This window comes from Nothobranchius furzeri, chromosome 13, assembly GCF_043380555.1.
Source record: "Nothobranchius furzeri strain GRZ-AD chromosome 13, NfurGRZ-RIMD1, whole genome shotgun sequence".
NCBI classification, from domain to species: domain Eukaryota; kingdom Metazoa; phylum Chordata; class Actinopteri; order Cyprinodontiformes; family Nothobranchiidae; genus Nothobranchius; species Nothobranchius furzeri.
The window spans coordinates 54803114-54824271 of NC_091753.1; the positions used below are offsets into that span (position 1 = coordinate 54803114).

A 21158-nucleotide genomic window follows, 5' to 3' on the forward strand; every position below is an offset into this window, starting at 1 on the left:
ACAGAAGTAAACGGAGTACTGACTCTCCGAACAAAGATAAAAAACAGACAAAAGTGCATCTCAAACCTGTAAAAACCAAACATTTGAGTTCTCGTGATCGATTCTGAACCTTTATAAATAAGAATCCCGATTCAGACCTGAATCGATATTTTTCAGCACATCCGATAAATACTAATATGGTGTTATTGTTTTGTGTGACACAAATAAAATAGTTTCCTTAAAATTTTAACATCCATCAATTTTCTGAACCCGCTTTGTCCACGTAGGGTCGTGGGGGGGGGGGGGGGGGGGGGGGGGGGCTGATGCCTATCTCCAGCGGTCAGCGGGTAATCAGGCGGGGTACACCCCAGACAGAGAGCCAGTCCATCATAGGACAAAATTTTAACATATCACTTGAAAAAATGTTTTACTGAATAAATGACACTTCCAAGCAAAAAAAAAGTGTATTTTTCATTATTTCAAAATAATTACAATAATAACATCATCTACTTCCATTTTTGGTTCTCTTTCTGTGTTTTAAAAAATAACCAAAAATGGAATTAGAAACTAGACACATCAAGAACATACCAAAGGAATAACATGATCTGCTTTACATTTTTGGTTTCTGCCAAATAAACCAAGATGCTTTAAATCTATTGGAAGAAAAATCATCACAAATAAATGCTGAGTTTGTATTTTGAAAATAAAGGTAATAAAATGTTTTTCACCATTGTTTGTTTATATAACTTACCTACAAAGGATGTTCACGTTAAAAACAAAAACAGACCATATGAAATCCACGTGGAATCTAAAATCACAATAAAAAAACACAAAAGAGACGTGTTTGAAACAAAGCTACTGAGGGGATGTTAATAAGAAAAAGTTAATAAGAAAAAATAAGTCTTGACATGTTAAATTTTCTGAAGAGATCGAGCTTGTTGGACACTTGTTGGAAGGACAGTCCTTAATCTTAAACCCAATGCAGCTAAAAACCTGTATTGATAAAATGACATAAACTTTATGTTAAATACATTCAACCAAATTTAACGAGTTAACAAACAATGTTTGATGAAGCTCAGAGATGATTGATGTCCTGATTTAATTTATTTGATATTTCAACCTGAAGTTATTCATTTATTTGTTTATTTATCGTATTTCTGTACATTTATTTTATCCAGTTAACAGGAAAACCATTCCAGACACTTTTGCCAAACTAAATAGCACTTTTCTTCATCATCAAACGATTATTTGACCATATTTTTAAATAACAAATTATATCCTGATATTTTGGTTATTATTGGATTCCTCTCCACACCAACATTTATCATCATTCACAGAAAGTCTCAAGATGTTTAAGGAAGAAACAGAAGCTCAGACTTCAGAGAACCAGTGGTGGCGTTTAGGTGCAATGCACGTGCTCCACCGGTAGATGTCGCTGCAGCCCCGCCTGTAAGCAGCAGTGTCCCTGAAAATGATTTAAATCATACGATGGGCTCATCCATCTGAAGAGAAGTTCGTTTTTTTCAATAAAATCACATTTAAACTCGGTCTTGAGGATGTTTATCTGACCCAGAAAAGCTGCCAGCTGATCTCAGACCAGCTGGGTGCATCAGGAGGCTCGTCGGAGCGGCTCGGGGGGAAAGATGAAGTTTTCTCTTCTTTTCTGGGGTTTATTGGCCGTTTCTGTGATTCATCAGACCGCAGCAGAGATTTTCACTTCTCTGCAAAACGTGAAACAGGCGATCAGAGTCGAACGGGACCTGATCGATCACCTGAGGACTTATATTGGTCAGGAGTCGGAGAGACTTGATGACATCAAGCGGTGAGACTGGACTCGTTCATCAACACATTTAAAATCTCTTTTTAATAACGAATTATCTTTCTGACAAGTATTTCCATGGTTAGTTACTGACGCAGACATTTCAAATGTTTCTATTTCAATAATTGTTTGCGAACTTGTAATATTTATACGTAATAGTGTGATATTTACACTGGCTGCCTGTCAGTCAACTTGTAGGATAAATCCTGATTGATGGCACCCCATTTTTGCATATAATCAGCGATTCATCATGCTGAAACTACATAGTTTGTTACCAAACTGATGGTTTGTGGACTGGTAGGAGTTCCTCATGGAGGATGTTTGGGTTCCATTCTTTATTAATGGGTAAAAATGTGACTGTGGCTGACAAACAGCTCCATACATGAATGATCTCAGGACGATGATGACACAGGACTGATGTAAGCGTTCGCTTTTTCTTCTAGACAACATTTTCCTCACAGAAAGTGGATTTTATTCTAATTTTCAATCATCCAATCCCTGGACCTTTAACACAATGGCTTCTTTGCTGCCCTTCCTGGCACCAGATCAGCTTCCAAAAGCCTTCTCGCTAAGGTGCATGCACACCTGCCTGCTACACCTGAGCTCTGGTGGTGCATCCATCTGTTAGCTAAATCAGCTTTAGAAGTTGGTCTTGGTGCTGCTGGACTTTCTTGATTCTAGATCAAGTTCATCATAAAAACTGCAAATTAACGTTTTTGTCATTTTAAAATCCTTTGGTCACATATGTGTAAAAAACACACTTTTTACTGTTTCCACAGATTTTTTACCAAAGTCTCCGACTTGCACGCGCAACTCTACGAAAGCTCTGCAGCAGCAACCACCAACCCGCTGGTGGCTTTTACGCTCATCAAGCGGCTGCAGTCAGAGTGGCTGAACATTGTCTACAGCAACGAAGCTCAGGAAAACACCCAAGGTTGATTCTCCTTCCCTCTCACACAAACATCAGGTTGTAATATTCACGCTCCCATCTGTCACAACCAAGCTGACACGTTGACCTTCTGTTGGCCAGCCTTCAGGTCCAGTTTCGAGAAGGAGGAGGCCGAGCGGCCCAAAGTGGAGGACCTGCGGGGGGCTGCGAAGGGGCTGATGAGGCTGCAGGACGTGTACGCTCTCCAGGTGTCAGGTCTCGTTAGAGGACGCTTTCAGAGCATCATCAATGGGGAGGCGGTGGACGTCTGCTTTCCCCGGGTGTCGGTCTCACTGTCTGGTGATGACTGTTTCCTGGTTGGGAAGGTGAATTCTGTCAGATTTTAAGCTTATTTTACTGGAAATTCTGTTTTTATTTACGTCCGTTTTGATTTGTTTACATGCAACCAGAAGTTTAATCCCCTTGCAAACCTCTGGATAAACTTTCTAGGGGGTAAAAGCTGAAACATCTCATGCAAGAAGACTAAAAGTTCAGGTATTTGGGAGATGCCCTCTGTGAAATTTTCCATCTTCTATTCCACACGAAGCAGTTTTATTCCAGACGTCTCAGTCGCTGTGTGGTGGGAATCCAGACAAGTCAGCGTGGAAAAAACTGGGATTCTTCCCATCATGTGCTGATTCATCCTTTTCAAGTGAAGATGAGTAACCCACAAGTAGGGAAAAGAGGACAAAAAGTTCCCCTGTAATAAAGGCTTCTGTATTTGTTCAGTGGCGATGTGTGAGGGCAGGGCAGCGCGTGGGAGAGGCTCGGAAATTACACGATCCCACGTCAACAAAGGCTGGGATGATCGAAAACAGAGCAGGGATGATTCATTATGATGGGACTTTATTTCATCTGTGCCGAGGAGGGGTCACGGTCAGCCATGACATCATTACCCACAATGCATTTGACTGCTGAATTATCTAACAGCACATATCTGAGTGGATTCTGCTGCACATTTTAGCCATGCTGCAAAATCTGATCAAAGCTTCTTCTGCACAAAGATTAATTTCTGTCAAGCATATTTAAGTTACTGAGCCCAAATATTTCACACAAATCCGTCCGTCCGTCCGTCCGTCCATCCTTCCATTCATCCATTTTCATCCGCTTATCCGGAGTCGGGTCCCGGGGGCAGTAGCCTAAGTCCAGAGGCCCAGACTTCCCTCTCCACAGCCACTTGGGCCAGCTCCTCCGGGGGAATCCCAAGGCGTTCCTGGCCAGGTGAGAGACATAGTCCCTCCAACGTGTCCTGGGTCTACCTTTAGGTCTCCTCCCGGTTGGACGTGCCCGGAAAACCTCACCAGGGAGGCATCCAGGAGGCATCCTGACCAGATGCCCGAGCCACCTCAATTGGCTCCTCTCGATGTGGAGGAGCAGCGAATCTACACCGAGCCCCTCCCGGATGACCGAGCTTCTCACCCTATCTCTAAGGGAGAGCCCAGCCGCTCTTCGGAGAAAACTAATTTCGGCTGCTTGTATCCGCAATCTCGTTCTTTCGGTCACTGCCCAAAGCTCGTGACCATAGGCAAGGCCGGATTAACCATACGGGCAACTGGGCAATTGCCCAGGGGTCCACGAACTCTAAAGGGCCCAGGGCAGCAAGGGCACGACCAAAATACTGTATCTGTAAACTCCTGCTTTATATTAAACTAGAGTGGTCATACGTCCTCTTTTTCACGGATATGTCCACTTTTCACTCTCTGTCCGAGGTGTCCGGGGGGGGGGGGGGGGGGGGGGGGGGGGGGGGGGGTTCTTGTATTGATGAAAATGTCCGAGCTGGATATCCTACACATCCAGGGGAGGTGGAAAAAAACGTTATCTACCTATATTACATCATTCATGGACTCTCAGCTTCCAGGGGTTCTTTTGAGCAGAGAGCACAGAGAGCTGCAGAGCGATGATCGTTGCGCAGCGCTCCAGGCAGCTGCTTCCAGCGCACGGTCCATTCTCAAAGTGGCGCAACCAAAAAACTATAATTAACACACGATCGTTCATGTCCACACATGTTCTCTACTTTCTGTCTTATTTGTGCCTGAAGCGCTCTGCTACTGCGGAGCTCATCACCTGTGCTGTGGTGATTTTACCTCACTGACGCAGCATAGAAACGCGCTCTGCGCTTTGCGGTCAGGAGATCCCTTTGATCTGCTCAGAAGTAACTGATGAGGTGAAAAGGTAAGAATCCAGGCAGCAGATTTTCTGGAGAGTTTAGAGGAGATGCAGGAAGATGAGAGACAGACAGGACAGGAAAATAGTTAAATAAAAACAAGAAAACAAAACAAAGTGTTGAAAAGTAAAATGTAGGTAGATTTATCTCCACTACACGTTTTTACCAGTAAAAAACAATAAGTTATACACATGTCATATTTATACATCTGATACAGTTCAGATCACCTTCAAAGCTCAGTCACACACCCAGGGCCGTTTCAAGGTATTTTGGGGTTCAAGGTTTCAAACACCCCCCCCCCCCCCCCCCCCCATAACTGGACTCCATGGAGTTTCCATGGAGTGTGTGACAACTTAGTTTTTCATTGATCCTATCGTCTAATCTCACAGCTGAAACAAGCATCCTTAATAATCTGTGCACAGGAAGCGTACCGATGCTGTAGTAAAACAACAGGTATAATAATTTATTATTAATAAAACCTTGTTGCAGCACTAAAGCAGAAAAAGGAGATTTTGCAATAAATATGTAAATTATTCACATATGAATTGTTTTGGAGCCCTTTTATTGGCAGAATCTGATATTAATTTAGATCTTACAAAAAAATGGGTCCTAACGTGGTTTGTGTGGCGTTGCCATGGTGTGACGTCATAGGTACGGATCCCCTGTCCTCTTTTTTGGAAATGGAAATATGATCACCCTGTTTTAAACAAACTGTCCACCCGGGCTTTTGCGCTGCACAGAGACGCTTCGCTGCCTATGACTGTGAACGTCAGTTGAGAGTCAGTCTCATGCAGACTAACCAATAAAGAGAGGGCCTCAAGTTAAGACCCTCTCCTCATTGGTCAGTCCACACGAGGTGGGTCAAAGGTTACCCTGAGTGGGCTACGTGACGTCAGGCATTCAAGTGTTGAGTATATTTACTGCATTTTACAGTAAAATATTCTGTATGTGACCATATTATGGTGATCCTTGGGTCGTGATGATGGGGCCCTTGAATATTGTTGCCCAGGGTACAACAAAGTCTTAATCTGGCCCTGACCATTGGTGAGGGTAGGAACGTAGATCGACCGGTAAATCGAGAGCTTCTCCTTCTGACTCAGCTCTCTCTTCACCACGACAGACCGGTACGACGCCCGCATCACTGCAGATGCAGCACCAATCCGCCTATCGATCTCACGCTCCAGTATTTCACACAAATGCCTTTTAAAAGCCACGCACGTTTCAAAAACAGTTTAAAAACTGGAATCTAAACTTTCTATTTTATAATAAATTGGGCTGCATGGATGGAGCTGTTGGAAACATGCTGCAGGTGTGCATCCCTGTGTCACACCCTGTCCTGTCTCCCCTTAGGTTTTAGCCTGTCTCCGTTAATTGTTCCCACCTGCCTCTTGTTTCCCAATCACCCTAGCTCCCACTCCTCGTGTATTTAAACCCCTTCTGTTCTGTGTTTCATGTCGAGTCATTGTTCCCATGTCCAGCGTGTTAATCATTAAAACCTTTAAACGTCCTACCTGTCTTCCTGTCCCGCGTTTGGATCCTCATCTGATCACCGCTTCGCTCACCGGCACGCTCGTGACACCCGGGGAGTTAACGTGTTCTCTACATGCATGTGTGGGTTTTCTCCTGGAATCTCAGATTTTCTCCCACAGACCAGCAACATGCATGTTTAGGTTAACAGGAGACTCGAATAATTTGTCCCTATTTTATGTCCCCAGGTGGCTTATGAGCAGGAGGACTATTATCACTCGGTGCAGTGGTTAGAGGAGGCGGTGCGTCTCTTCAGGGCAGCCGGAGGACAGTGGAGCTTGGAGGACGAGGGGACTTTAGAAGATGCTCTGGACCACCTGGCATTCTCCCACTTCAAGGTCCAACAATTATAATTTCTGAAACGTTTATAGATATTTCTACTGACTCTAAACATCTCTGTCGTTCAGACAGGAAATGTCACCTACGCTTTGAGTCTGTCTCACGAGCTGCTGCATCACAGTAAGTCTTCAGCTCATGTCTTCGGTCTGACACATGGTTAGTTCCACCCAACCAAAACCAGACTGATATTTATTCCCAGATCCCTTGAATGGACGGGTTTTGCAAAACATTGAGAAATATGAGAAGCTGCTGGTTGCCGCAGGTCCGCCGCGTGTCGATGGATTAAAGAGACCTTCGTCCACCTATCTAAGGACACGACAAGTTTATGAGAGACTGTGCCGTACACAAGGCTCTCAGGTATTTATCCCAATGAGGGATTCAGAACACAAACTGCATGTAACTAAATGTTCTCACTGGCCTCATCGGTCGGTTTGCACGACAGCCCTTATGGGGACAACGGAGAAAAGAGAATGGTAAATGGCCTGTGTTTGATATAGCGCCTTCTAGAGTCCTGGAACCCCACAAGGTGCTTTACAACACAATCAGTCATTCACACACACATTCACACAATGGTGGGGATGACCTCCGATGTAGCCACAGCTGCCCTGGGGCGCACTGACAGAAGCGAGGCTGCCGAGCACTGGCGCCACCGGTCCCTCCGACCACCACCAGCAGGCAACGTGGGTTAAGTGTCTTGCCCAAGGACACAGCGACAGACTGAGCGGGGCTCGAACTTGCAACCTTCCGATTACGCGGCGAGCACTTAACTCCTGTGCCACCGTCGCCCACAGAACACTCGGCAGATGAAAAAAGGAGACAAACAGTCAGGAGTTGGAGCTGGGTGGCTTCCAGTCTTCCTCCTTTTATAAAGGTGCAAGAGGGGCGCCGTCTTTAGGCGTGTTTCCATTGTCGGAACTTCGGGATACATTCTGGGACGGGGAAGACTGAGAGATATGATGTCGGGTTGTTTTGAACCGCGTCTGCTGATGTCATTTCCTACTGAGTTACAACCAATCAGTGTGAGTTAACCAAAAGTTCCAGTCAGTGCCATGGTCTGCGTCTCCCTCATGTGTCTCCTTGTGTTCTCCATCCCTCTCTAGGTTCTCCTTATGTGTCTCCTAGCGTCCTCATCAGTCCCCTCATCTGCAGCCCCTCTAGGTTTTCCCCCTCCCCAGGTATCCCCCCAGGTCCTGTGCTCCCGTGGTCCCCCTTAGTCACACCTCTGTAGTTTTTCTTTCTGTAGTTTTTTCCTAAAGGTTCAGCTTTTCATTTATTAGTCTCTTTTTAGTGTGTTTCTTTCTACACTGGTTTTTTTAGTTCTCCTCAGATCATTAGTTGTTTATCTTAATCTTCTTGTCTTCAGGTTTTCTTTTTAATCTTAGGTCAAGTCGCTCTCCCCTCACTGATTAGTTAATTGATTTCACTTGGTTTCTCTCCCCACACACCTGCAGCTCATCTCCCTCTCATCCTGCCCCAGTGTACAAAACCCTGTCTGCCAGGCCTAGATCACACGTAGCCGTTTTTTTTTAAACGAATATCCGCCCCTCCAAAAACTTGCATCCACACCACCTCGTTTAAAAAAAACTCTGTCCACACGTACTCGGATAAATACGTTGTTAAGGACATGCCAGACCTGTAGGCGGCAGTACTTCTCCCGTTCTTAACCTCGTCCTTCGTCTGTGGTCTTCCGCAAGGAGCAGTAATTCCGCTTGCAAAAACAAACAAGCAAACAGCGCTTGGACAATTGATAAAGCGAGCGCAGCTCTGAGGGCATCCATGCTGTCGGCTAGTGTAAACACAGGTCGCACACGTGATGTCAGCATTTTTTTGTCGTGGAAAGTGACGTTGCGGACCTTAAAACTCCGGTTTTGTCTGTCCACACGCAGACACCCAAAATGGAGAAAACGCAGATCTTCACTTTGGCCGGAGTTTTTAAAAAGATCCGTTTTTGTGTGAAAAAACTCAGTTTTCGTGTGGATGACAGGCCAAAACGTAGAAAAATATCTACGTTTTGGCAGATCCCCGACTACGTGTGGACAGGTCCTCAGTGTGTTGTTGGTTCATTGTTTGTGTCAACCTCGTCTCGTCCCCCTCTCTAGCTTTTAGTATTTCTAGGTCTCTCGTGTTTTTAGATTCTCTAGGTTTAGTTATTAAGATTTTGTTTTTTGGCTCCCTTAATAAAAGATTTTTTTTACGTTTTTCCACCTCCTGCCTCGTTGCCTGGTTCTGCATCTTGGGTCCTAACCTCTCTCCGAAACCACTTTGTGACAGTCAGCTACTCCACCGGGTCATTATGAGTCCTTGCTGCTGTTCAGGTTCTCCGAAAGTTACTGAAAACAGCCCGGAAAACGGGCCCGGTGAAGTGGAGACACACTCATGCCGGGAAGTTCCTGTATGACCTTTCTCAGTGGCCTAGTGGTAGAGTGTCCGCCCTGAGACTGGGAGATCAGGGGTCCGATTCCTGGTCGGGTCATACCAAAGACTTTGAAAAAATGCCTCCCTGCTTGATACTCAGCATTAAGGGTTGGATTGGGGGGTTAAAACCACCCAATAGTTCCCGAGCGCGGCTGTGTCTGCAGCTCACCGCTCCCCGAGGGGATGGGTCAAATGCGAAGAACAATTTTCGCACACACACCTGTGTGTGTGACAACTAATGGTACTTTAACTTAACTTTAAATTTACCCTGAAGTTCCGGTAGTGGAAAAACGCCTTTTTGTTTATATTTTGCCGCACCTCCATGCCTCCTAGTTCTAGGTCCAATCACACAGCCTGCAAGGCTGCCAAAGTAAAGAACGAGAGCCTCTGCGCAGTCACGCACGCATGTACCAAACAAGCAACAGCATCCCCGAGAAAGCAAATGATCTAAATATGTCAACTTTTTGCAAATGTCTTAGAAATGTTGAGGGGGAGGAAACTCCTGTTGTCCTTTTAATCAGCTCAACCTTTAAACAAATACAAATTAAACTGAGGATGAATTTCATGTGAATAAAACAAAGAAGTCACCCCGTTTGATCTTGTTAACGGACTTCACACGCCTGGTTCCCTCTACAGCCGATGCATTTTAAAAACCACCAACTTTTCTGCGACTTCTTCTCCAACAATCATCCGGTTCTGCTGCTGCGGCCCGTGAGACGGGAGGTGCTGAGCCTGCAGCCGTATGTGGTGCTTTACCACGACTTCGTCACCGAAGCTGAGGCCGAGGGCATCAAGAAGCTCGCCCGGCCCGGGGTAAGCACTCAACTCCACACAGAGGAGCTTTGATAAACAAAACCAGGTAACAGGAACCTGATTATCTGCAGATTGATGGGAGCAAATCTAAAATTTGATTTTTGTCACTTTTTATAAAACCAATCGGGATTATAAATTCAGTTTGTTTGTGATTCTTAATCAGAAGCTGGAAACTGACAATGGCTCTTGTGATTTTACGGATTTTCATTAATTCAGGAAACTTTTCAACTTATTTTTTCTTTTTAATTTCCTCCTGCCTGCAGGACATTTGCTCTGACAGTAACGTGCACCCTGTAGCTGAAAATCACCTCTCCATCTGGTTCTGATTCTCAGAGCTGCAGCTCTGGTCTCAGCGTCAGCTAATCCCCCTGGAATAAACCTCTTAGATCCATTTCTGGTTCATTTCATAATCAAATAACAGAAAATGTGCAGGTGGTATTGGATCACCAACAGGGACTCCTTAGAAAATATTAATATTAAAGGGACTTAACGGAGTTTTGAATTTTTATGCTCGCGATTGCCCCCTCAGGCCAAAAGCGTAATGGCAGCTTCAATAGGAGGCTCGTGCACGAGGCGCGCATGCTGTACGTGCACACTCCTTAACGAAAATAACAGCTGAGACAGTCCCTTGTGTGTGTGTGTGTGTGTGTGTGTGTGTGTGTGTGTGTGTGTGTGTGTGTGTGTGTGTGTGTGTGTGTGTGTGTGTGTGTGTGTGTGTGTGTGTGTGTGTGTGTGTGTGGCCCGGAGGACAGAGGACAGGAGAACGCGCAGCTAATTAATTAAATAATTTGGTTCTGTACCTTTCTCTTCAGCACAGCCGACAAAGGTTTATGATGGGTCAGTCCTCCTGCATGCTCAGATCATTCCCTTCCCTTGATTGAAAAATTGTTCCAAAATGAAAGTTGAACCCACATTTTTTTTTATCTGTGAATTCAATGCCGTTCGGCGAGTCTCAAATAAAAAATTGGGCGTCTTACTGTAAAAAAATATACCATTAATGTAAAAAAGAAACTCTAAAAAATTATGTTCGCTTTCAGAATCGAACGCGGATCTTCTGCACAAAAGCCCGACGCTTTGCTAGGCGAGCTAAAGCACCAATGACGTATGTTTTTCCTGTAATTTTTATATCCTTGATGACAGCTGAAACAACGTTCAAAGAACGGTTCTGAGGGTGATGCCTGAGCGTGAACGCGCATGAAGCAGTCTGCTTGACCCGAGCATCTCTCTTTTTCTGTGACTTTACAGAAAAACAGGCAATCACAGTAAAAATGCCAGGGCTCATTCTACAGGACCAGGGCATTGCAGGAGAATGTATGAAGAAGACATTTATTATTTCTATACATGTTTTGACTGTCAAACTTCCATAATGTACCTTTAACAAAACTTTTTATTCAAGGCGCCTTTCTAAAAACTCCAGGTCACCGTATAAGTAAATAAAAACATTAGAACAGGTAGAAGAAAATGTCAAAACGGTGCACAAACGCAGAAAGGAAATAAGATTAAAAAAATCACAAATGATTAGAATGAATAGGCAGCTTTAAACCGGTGTGTTTTAGGTTTGGTTAGAGAGTTCTTGAGCTCAGCCGTGGGTGCATCGTAGCCTCCGACTGATCTGAGACGTGTTTACATATGATGGGAGAAGTCCAAGAACAGCTCTTAAATTAGAATAATGTGCACAAATCTAATCATCCAGCATGAGAACACAATAATGTTCAGAGTCTGTAGAGAACCACAGAGCTCAGTGGCCGACTGCATGATCCTATAAGAGGAAAATAGTCTAATAACATTTGTGACCGCTGGAGCAACAACCTGAGGATAGAAATCCCTCTAAACTACACACACACTGCCTGTTTTTAACTGTTGACATTAACTTGAGCCAGAAGGGTTGATGTCATTCTGGTGACACAACAGTCAGGAACACTGATGTTATCAAAAATTAAATCCAGATGCTACAAGGAGACCCTAAAGCAGTGGTGTCGGATCCTGGACCACCATCCAGCATGTTTTAGTTGTTTCTCTGCTCCAATACACCTGATTTAAGCTCTGCAGGAGTCTGTTAATCACCCATGGAATAAACCAGGTGTGTTAGAAAAGAGAAACATCTACAACATGCAGAACAGGGCTCCTGTGATTAAATCAGGGTTGGGCACTAAACTCTCAACCTGGTAAGCCATCCTATATGTGTGAATGTTTAGTCTGTCCACGACACATAGACAGAGTTCAGTCATGGGGCAGAGTTTATAGTGTAACGTGATGAAGGAGCTATTCCTCCAGGTTATTTAGCGTTTTCCACAGTTGCCTCTGACACAGCGCCAGAGTGCATGAAACAGCTTCAAGGTCATGCATATTGCTTCTAAACTGTTTACTTTCCAGCAATGAAGACAGAAGATGAAGAGACTCGTTTCTTTTATTAAATCAAAGAACTCTATTTTAAATAAAGCTAATCAAAACAACTGTTAGTCAATAATACAATGTGACCGATCTGTGAAATCACAATGTTATGATTAATATGCTTTAATAAGTAATATGACTTAATCTAGTTCACTAGACACACTGACACACGTTAAGTTAAACGGCCGCATGACACATTGCAGTTACTGATCCAATCAGAACCTTCCTAGTCTGAAACGTGGCATCGTCTCTGTTGTGTTTATAAATCTGCCAGCTTTGATTCGTCCAGACTCAAAAACATCCAGATTAATAAAACCAGTTCCAACACCATCTTAGTTCAGTTCTCAAGATCCCATGGAGTTCACCGCATGCTAAGCGAAGTATTGGACCGGCCATTCTGCACTTCTCTTTTTAAGCCGAGAACCACCAAGCTGGGAAAAATCTGTTGTTTTTACCAACCAAGCAACGGTTCCTTTCAGAATAAAAGCTGAACTCACTGACCGAAGGAGGGTCCCCGTTTGACGCTGTGAACCACCTGTCGCTTTTTACCTGGAGACAATCCATGGACAAGTTTGTCGTGCTGGGACGCTGTTTCATCGGCTCCAGTACCGGAAGGAAGGTCAGAGGACCTGGCATTCTGGATCCATTGTTGGAGGTCTCACTGAGGGTATGTGGATGCGACAAATATGGCGTCTCATGTGTTTATGACTACAAGTCTCAAACTCTGATTAGTTAGGAGCAAAACCTCATCTCCCACTCAGACTTTGTTTCTCCAGATACGAGGGTTCTGAATGACACTCATTCACACACACACCATCCATCTCACATCTCATTCAAACAGATCCATCCATCATTAGAGCGTTAGTATTGTTAAATTGTTTAAAATTATTTAGTTATAAATTATCTTAAACGTTTAAAGCACTCTCTCTCGTCTCTTGTCTCTCAGTTGATACAAGGTGTTGCAAATCCCTACAATAAAAAGTTCCAATCTTCTGATTAAATAAACCAGTGGTCCGCAAGATGGATTTCATACTCGATATGAAATTTTAATGTCTTGTGGTCCTCAATTAAATGTAAATTAACGTCATTACAATAGTTGTCTTTCAAACTGTCTCCACCTCCTGTTGGACAATCCCAGAACCAATGAGAACAACAAACAACATCAGTCAATGGGGCAGTCCACCATTCACTGAGAAGAACAATATTCCCTTTTCTCTTTCTGCTCATGTCTCAAAGAAAGTCCCAGGTCTAAATTATCCAAAGTTGATGCCGAAGCTGTTTCAAGTTAGCGCCGTTCCTGAGCCGACACCATCTTTGTAGTTTTCTCCATCGCAGCTCGGGTGCTAAGCCCGCCCAACGTCGCTCTACAAACATAGAGCGCCGGGATTGGCTGAGCCAAAATTTGTTGGACCAATGGTAGACCTGCTGAGGCCAATGGAGCATGGCTAAACTGACCTGCAGAGCAAAATCCTTTGCTACTGCTACGGTTTGTTGTGTTAATTTATGTTTCTTTGTTTAGATCTACCCCTGCAGCTCTGCACTGAAAACACAGCTTCACAACTGCTTCACAAACACAACAATAGCTCTAGGAATAAGACTTTATTATGCTAGACTCTGCATCGGATCTGGTGAAGAAAGAAGAAAGAAGAAATGATCTTTTATATAGAGCCTCTTATGAACTAAATGTAGAAACACTAAATATCTGAACCACTTTTCCTCAGTAGGACAATTCTGTGTCTCTAATCCACTTCATATGGATGTATTTGGTCCGTGGGAGGAAGCCCTAATAACCTGAGAGAACCCATGCATGCAGGAAAAACACACTAAGCCCATGCGGAAAGGCAGATTGGATTTGAACCTGCAACCTTCTTGCTTTGATGCACCAGCTGTTCCACCGTGCCGACAGATACATTATTGAATAGACTACCTACAGGTCAGGGATGAGGTTTCTCGGTTCTTGTCTGCAAGTGAGGGAAAGATTAATCGGGAGATCATCAGGTGGATTGGTGCTGCGTCTGCTGCGATGTGGGCGTTGTACCGATCTGTCGTGGTAAAGAGAGAGCTGAGCCGGAAGGTGAAGCTCTCTCTTTACCGGTCGATCTACATTCCATCCCTCACCTATGGCCACGAACTTTGGGTTTAGTGACTGAAAGAACAAGATTGCGGATACAAGCAGCCAAAATGAGTTTCCTTAGAGATTGGATGAGAAGCTCGGTCATCTGGGAGGGCCTCGGAGTAGATCTGCTGCTCCTCCACATCGAGAGGAGCCAGTTGAGGTGACTCGGATACCTGGTCAGGATGCCTCCTGGATGCCTGGGAGGAGACCTAATGGAAGACCCAGGACACGCTGGAGGGACGCCTCTCAGCTAGCCAGGGAACACCTCGAGATTGCCCCGGAGAAGCTGGCCCAAGTGGCTTGGGAGAGGGAAGTCTGGGCTTCCCTGCTTAGACTGCTACCCTCCACCCGACCCCAGATGAGCAGAGGAAAATGCGTGGATGGATGGATGGATGGATGGACATATGGACAGATGGACTTCTCTGTTATGTTTTGGCTGTAAATGATCTGTTAGAAAAAAACAATCATGATGATTAGATTTGGCTAAATTCCCTGCCAACAATCTGATATTTGTCTAAAATCTGAGCTCACGGCCCAGAGGGTAGCTGACGATGCCCCCATAGTTTCTGGGAGGTTTTGGCTTCGATGAGTTTTCCATTCTTTGCTTGGATGGAAAACCGAGTTCTCATTTCATCATTATGTCAGCCTGATTGAAACCAGGCCTGTGGTACACTTTACTCTTCTGGATCACGGAGCCTTTTGGATAAAACCCCAAGTCTGTTTTGGTTTTCTTTAATTTACTGAAGCGTTGAAGGAAAGAATTACCTTTTTGCTCTTTCAGTTAGAGACTGTTTCCTGTGTGCGTATTATACATAATTACAATACATCCTCAATGATAAGTCAGTGTTTTTCAATGTATTTGTGCACTGGGTGCAGCACCTACTCACAGTGATTTACAAATGGAACATGTCAGTGCAGGACATGATGTTTTACAGACTTTGTGGGAAGTGATGCAGTAAAAAACAAATGAAACGTGTAAAATGCGGTTTTCTGTCTCTGCTAACAAGTTGAGGAGGTCTGTGGTGGCAGCTGGAGAGAAACAAGCAACAGTCGACTATCGCATCAGCCAGAGGTACAAGTTACTGCTTTTAACACCAAATAAAATCACATGAAGCTTGAGCATTGGCTGCTATTTATTGATGCTTTGGTTTTAGTGCGTGGCTGAAGGGATCTGTAGGCTCCATCATTGGGAAACTGGATCAGCGCATCACCATGCTCACAGGTTTGAATGTGACACATCCACACGGCGAGCACCTCCAGGTGGTGAATTATGGGATTGGTGGCCACTATGAACCCCATTTCGACCATGCTACAGTAAGTTATCAATAGCATTCAATAGGCTGTCAACTAAAGGCCGCAATTATTGCTTTATAACCCTTTAATGTTTGTTTGTTTGTTTGTTGACAGTCCCTGTCCAGTCCTGTGTTCAAGCTGAAAACTGGGAATCGAATGGCGACGTTCATGATTTATGTGAGTGAAACCTTACTGAGCTTCCAGGTGGTTGATGCTGTCACATTGCGAGTTAGGAGGAGGTTAGGACCCAAGATGCAGAAACACCAGATGACACGAGGCAGGTGCAGTTTTAAAGTAAAATCCTTTTTATTAGGATGAGGAACAAAAAAATCCAAAAAGGGCAGGAAGCCAAAGACCAAAGTCCTGAACACTAGGAGAATGAAAGCTCACATAGAGCACAAAACCTAGAGACGAGGCACAAAACAACGCTGACACCAAACAATGGACCGACAAGACACTAAGACACAGACAGGGCTTTATACACTGGGGAGGATGAGAGGGAGATGACGTGGGGAGAGAGACCAGGTGAACTGAGTTACTAATCAGGGAGGAAAACTAACATGACCTAAGAATAAAACCTAAAGACAAGAAGAGCAGGAAACATAACTTTTATAATCAAAGGGGGGAGAAAAACCTCAAACACTGATGGGAAGAACACACTAGAGAGACTAATAATATGAACAGCTGTAGCTAAAGGAAAATGACCTAAGAGATAAACCTAAAGACCAGAAGGGCAAAAAACATAATATTCTAAGGGGGAAGCTGAAACTAAGGAAAAACACTACAGAAAGAAAGGCTACAGGGGCGTGACTAAAGGAGGCCATGGGAGCACAGGAACTGGGAGGGGGATATCTGAGGAGGGAAACCTAGAGGGCTGAAGATCTGGGGAAAAATGGAGAACACCAGGAGACACATGAGGAAGACGCAGAACAAGGACACATGAGGGCGCTAGGAGACACAAAAGGAGAACCTAGAGAGGGATGGAGAACACAAGGAGACACATGAGGGCAGACACAGACCATGACAGATGTAGCAGGAAAAACTTGATCTAGTTCTGCTATTTAATATAGGATTAAATATTTCTTCTTAATTCTGTTGGGTTTTAAATGATGCAATTAATCTGAGAATAAACTGCATCTGGAAGCGTCTGATGACGTCTTGTTCTCCACAGCTCAGCTCTGTCGAGGCAGGAGGATCCACAGCCTTCATTCATGCTAACTTCAGTGTTCCTGTTGTGGAGGTAAACAATGATCGGATCCAGCCACTTTTTCTGACGTCAGGAGAAGACGAAGCTGCTCAGGATGAATATGAAATCCCTGCTGGGCTGAACTACGATAGAAAACACTTAAAACAAGCATAACAAACAAAATCCACCTTCTTTTAATATTGCATTAAAGGCATCCTGGATTTCAAAACCACATTTACCTTGTTGCTAATGTTGTGTAATGGCAGCTTGGGGTGTCTAATGTACGAAAAGGTCTGTGTCGTCTCCAACCTGCTTTCTCATGATGTCGTAACAGCCGCAGAGAAACGGTTAATTCTGAGAAAAGCTGATTTTACATGTCACAGGCTTAGGCACACACTCTTACACTTACATGTCCAAACCCAGTTGAACGGTGGCAATGCTAACTGCAGAACAATGCTAGCCCAAGCTAGTGCTAATGCTAGCCCAAGCTGCTGCTAACATCCTTGTTGGACGAGAGGAGAACACAGTCAGCTTTCAGGCAGCGTTGTGGAGCCACCGGGGTATGCAGCTCATTTAATATTTGTGTCCTGGTTGAGTAGGTGGGGTTAACCCATTTGACAATGCTTGGGCTTTAAGCCTGATTCATGTTTCTCCGTCAGCTCCAACAGGGAGAGACGCACGCACGGACGGAGACGTTTTGCCCTCATACTTCTCCGTCTCCTGGGGAGTGTTGCAAAGCAATTCCCCACCAGGACAACAGAGGGCGTAGCGCTGTTCTGTTGTATCCTGCCATGTATCCGGTCCAAGATAGAGTGCTTATGTTGTGTTTTTTTGTATATAAGAGACTTTTTAACTCGGACAAATTTGTCTCTCATTCTCCTCCACCTCTTCATGCACTCGCCACCTCTAAACCCACGTTTCCTGTCATTTCCGTCCACAAATAAAACGCCTGCTGCACATCTTTTCACTCCTCCAGTCATGGGGAATTAAACGTTCATATTTTTAGAGTTTTTTCGCGAGGTATTCTTCAAGCTTCTCAGTGTCTGCCGCTAGTTATTCTCGGCTCTCTTTATGTTTTTGAGGGCGCAATGGCGCGGTGCCCTGACCAATCACAAGCTTGCGTTCTCCGTCTCGACGGACGGATGTTTAGAAAAGAGAGCTCGACTCTGTACATCCTTGCAGGGCTCTCCAGCAGGCCCGCAAGGACAGATAATGGCGTTGCGTGTCTCCGCACTGACGCAGATGCAGAAGCATGACTCAGGCTTTAAGGTTGGTTTATGCTTGACGCGTCCACGAGGTCCGCGCGGCAAAATTGCATCATTTTAAAAACCACGCCCCTCCACCGCGCCTCCGCACGGCCCAAAATTTCCGCACCGCGCACCTAGGAAAGTTTCTAACTACGTGGACGGTCGGACACGGAAAAACATGGCGGACTGGCAAGAACTAGTACGGCAGAGGTTCGTAAATACAGACATGTGTATGATTGAGCTCTCAGAGATCACCGTGATCAACATGTTGTTAATAATTCTTGGAGAGAAATAGCTCGCACTGTCGGAAAAGACGAGGACGCTGTTAAAAAATGCTGGCATTCCATGTTGTAAACAACAGTAATTTTTACTTCTACTATGGTGTAGTGTTGGATGCATGCCTAATAGAGCTCCATGCTGCCCCCTACAGTTTGGGAGAATATTGGCTCACCGCAGAGACAAGCCGCATGAACCATAAACGCTGCGAGTTGTGAAGCGCGTTCCATCCGCGAGCCGCATCATCAAGCGGAAAGTAAATGTGTCAAGCATAAACCAAGCCTTACTGTGGGGTTGTGTTTGGCTCTTTATGTGGGCTCCTGGGCCATTTTGAGCCCCAACAAAGTTTCCTGTGATACATAGAAGCATAGAAGAAGTTCCCACTCTTTCTAGGCTATCTTTAACCTTCAACCTGACCTGGAGAGACACCTACGTCCTTTTCCTAGCAGCTGTAGGTTAATGGGTGGCTGTTACAGGTCAGAGGTCAGAGCTGACTGAGATTCAGAATCTTGCATTTCATAAGTTAATATGGTATCAGTTTATTGTGTTGCTGTAGATAACTGTCAGTGTTTGATAAGAGATCTGATCTGAAGATCATAGTCCAGAAAGACCTTTATCTTGAGCTTCCTTTACTGCTCCTGCAACTTTCTCATGTTTGCAGAATCACCCCCTTTGAAATGAGTTTTACTCATCCATAAATAACATTTCTGAGCACAGTTTGTAACTGAGTTTATCAATTCTGCCTTTAATTGTAACTGTTCTTATTGGACAGAAAGCTGCTATCTTCTGGTGGAACCTCCACAGGAACGGGCAGGGGGACGAAGACACCCTCCATGCCGGCTGCCCGGTGCTTATCGGGGACAAATGGGGTGAGTTTGGATGAAGCTGTGTCCCAGTTTAAGAGCCAGAATACATCATGAGTCTTGTTTGGTATTCAGACATGCTCCAGTTTGGACCCAGAGGGCTCATCTTGGATGGTGAACATCTGCTGCTGCTTGGCTCAGACGAGAAAATAATTTTTCCAGACTTGTTAAAGCAACTGACGGATAATAATAATAATAACCACAAAGCAGCTGCAGAATCATCTGAAGGTGTTTTATGCCATTTTTATAATTTAAGTCCATTTGAACTAAAGTCTTTGTGTTTTAGTGGCAAACAAATGGATTCATGAGTTCGGCCAAGAGTTCCACCACCGCTGCAGCCTGAACCCCGACGAGTGAGATGTGCTGATGTGATCGCTGGACCTCCTTTATCCTGGTGGACAGGACTTTTTTTATTTATTTATTTTTTTGAGGCACACTAGCAGCCAGAAGGAGAACTCACAAGCAGTCCTACACGAGTCCTACGGAGGGACAGCTGTGATTGGAGCCAAGAGCCCTGCACGGACGAGGAGGTGAAGGGGGAGTGGAGCATTTGGAAAGCAGCCCTTAGAGGCGAGCCCGTCCAACAGATGGAAAGACATCCACCTTTCATACACTGTGTGCACGCTTTAGGAAAATATGTGAACCTGTTTACCTGCTGCATTAAAAAACAGAGCTCCTATCTGACACAGTTGAGGGCCCCCCGTTCCGGGATTTACCTTCACAACCGACAGCTGATTAGCCACAGACTCTGGTATTTATGATTAAAGGAAGAACTTAGGAAGGTACGTTTTTTTTAATCTTTCCCAGTGGATCATCGCTTTTAAAATCCTGACTGAGAGAAGAAGCCAGCTGCTGTGATTTTCCCTTCATTCCCAGATGAATGTTTTATGTGCTTATCTTCCTTAAGAGTCTTTAAAATAACTAAAGGAAAATATGAATGAATAAATCAGCTTTTATTGTGTTTCAGATGCTGCTAATCTTCAGTTTCTCTGCTCGCCAGCTCACACAGCCAACCCTTTCTGCACTTTTTCACCAGATTTCTCAAATGTATCTGTTGAAAACCTCCTAATCCATCTGAAAACAGAGTGGATGGTAAATGTCACTATTTGAGCTTGGTAAAACACTATAGTCACCTCTGCAAGGGGCTTTTTAGGAATGTCCTGCAGCTCTCTGTGCTTTTCAAGCACGCCACGACACATGGATAATATATGAAGAAGGCATGTAATGGATCCTATTGCACATTCCTACACTTAAGCTTTGCAGAATGTTTTTTTTTTCCCGGAGAGCCAAACTGCTGTTCAGCGTCATTGCTGTTGTTAATTACATTTAAAGCAGAGTTATCCCTCAAAAACTCTTGAATAACGCAATAAAAAATGTGTGCAACTTGTTTGGGGGCAAAGGTGAAAAGAAATGTTCTCTTCCTCCCCGCACCTCTCACTGTTACCACAGCAAACACGTCTGCAGAGGCGTGCTGCTCCATTCAGAAGCTGTTCAAACACCAGCAGAGCACACACAAGCAGATCAGGGGTCTTTCCCGCACGGTGCCAAAGACATTCACGTTTCTAACGGAAGATGGAGTTTTTGTATGGATTATCCTGAATTTCTTTGACGAGGCTAATTTTGGGATCAAGCTAACCTCTGAAGTTGTATTGACTGGAAAACTGTCGAGCAGCAGATAATGAACAAATCAGGAAGCTTCTGCAAATCTCAGGTTTAAGAAAAAAGAAACATCGGTGCACTCAGATTAGATCAGTGCTTCCCTCTTCTGGTGACGACAGATTCCAGCTTCTCTTTTTAAATGT

General features: G+C 44.5%; 1 protein-coding gene across 2 annotated transcripts; it reads left to right on the forward strand.

Annotated features, from left to right (window-relative positions):
• The first annotated feature begins 1436 nt into the window (after window positions 1–1436).
• p4ha3 (prolyl 4-hydroxylase, alpha polypeptide III) lies at window positions 1437–20743 on the forward strand. Of its 2 annotated transcripts, XR_011516069.1 has the most exons (14): window positions 1437–1801; window positions 2578–2732; window positions 2829–3052; window positions 6606–6755; window positions 6825–6876; window positions 6956–7113; window positions 9808–9984; window positions 15499–15563; window positions 15646–15805; window positions 15899–15961; window positions 16956–17024; window positions 19266–19362; window positions 19643–20138; window positions 20324–20743. XR_011516069.1 is itself a non-coding variant. In XM_070543629.1 (13 exons), the coding sequence occupies exons 1-13, from the start codon at window positions 1623–1625 to the stop codon at window positions 19711–19713; spliced, it is 1620 nt and encodes a 539-aa protein (XP_070399730.1). In that variant the 5' UTR covers window positions 1437–1622; the 3' UTR covers window positions 19714–20743. The 2 variants fall into 2 exon arrangements, 1 of the variants encoding a protein (XP_070399730.1); XM_070543629.1 differs by having other exon boundaries at window positions 19643–20743.
• Window positions 20744–21158: the final 415 nt, after the last annotated feature.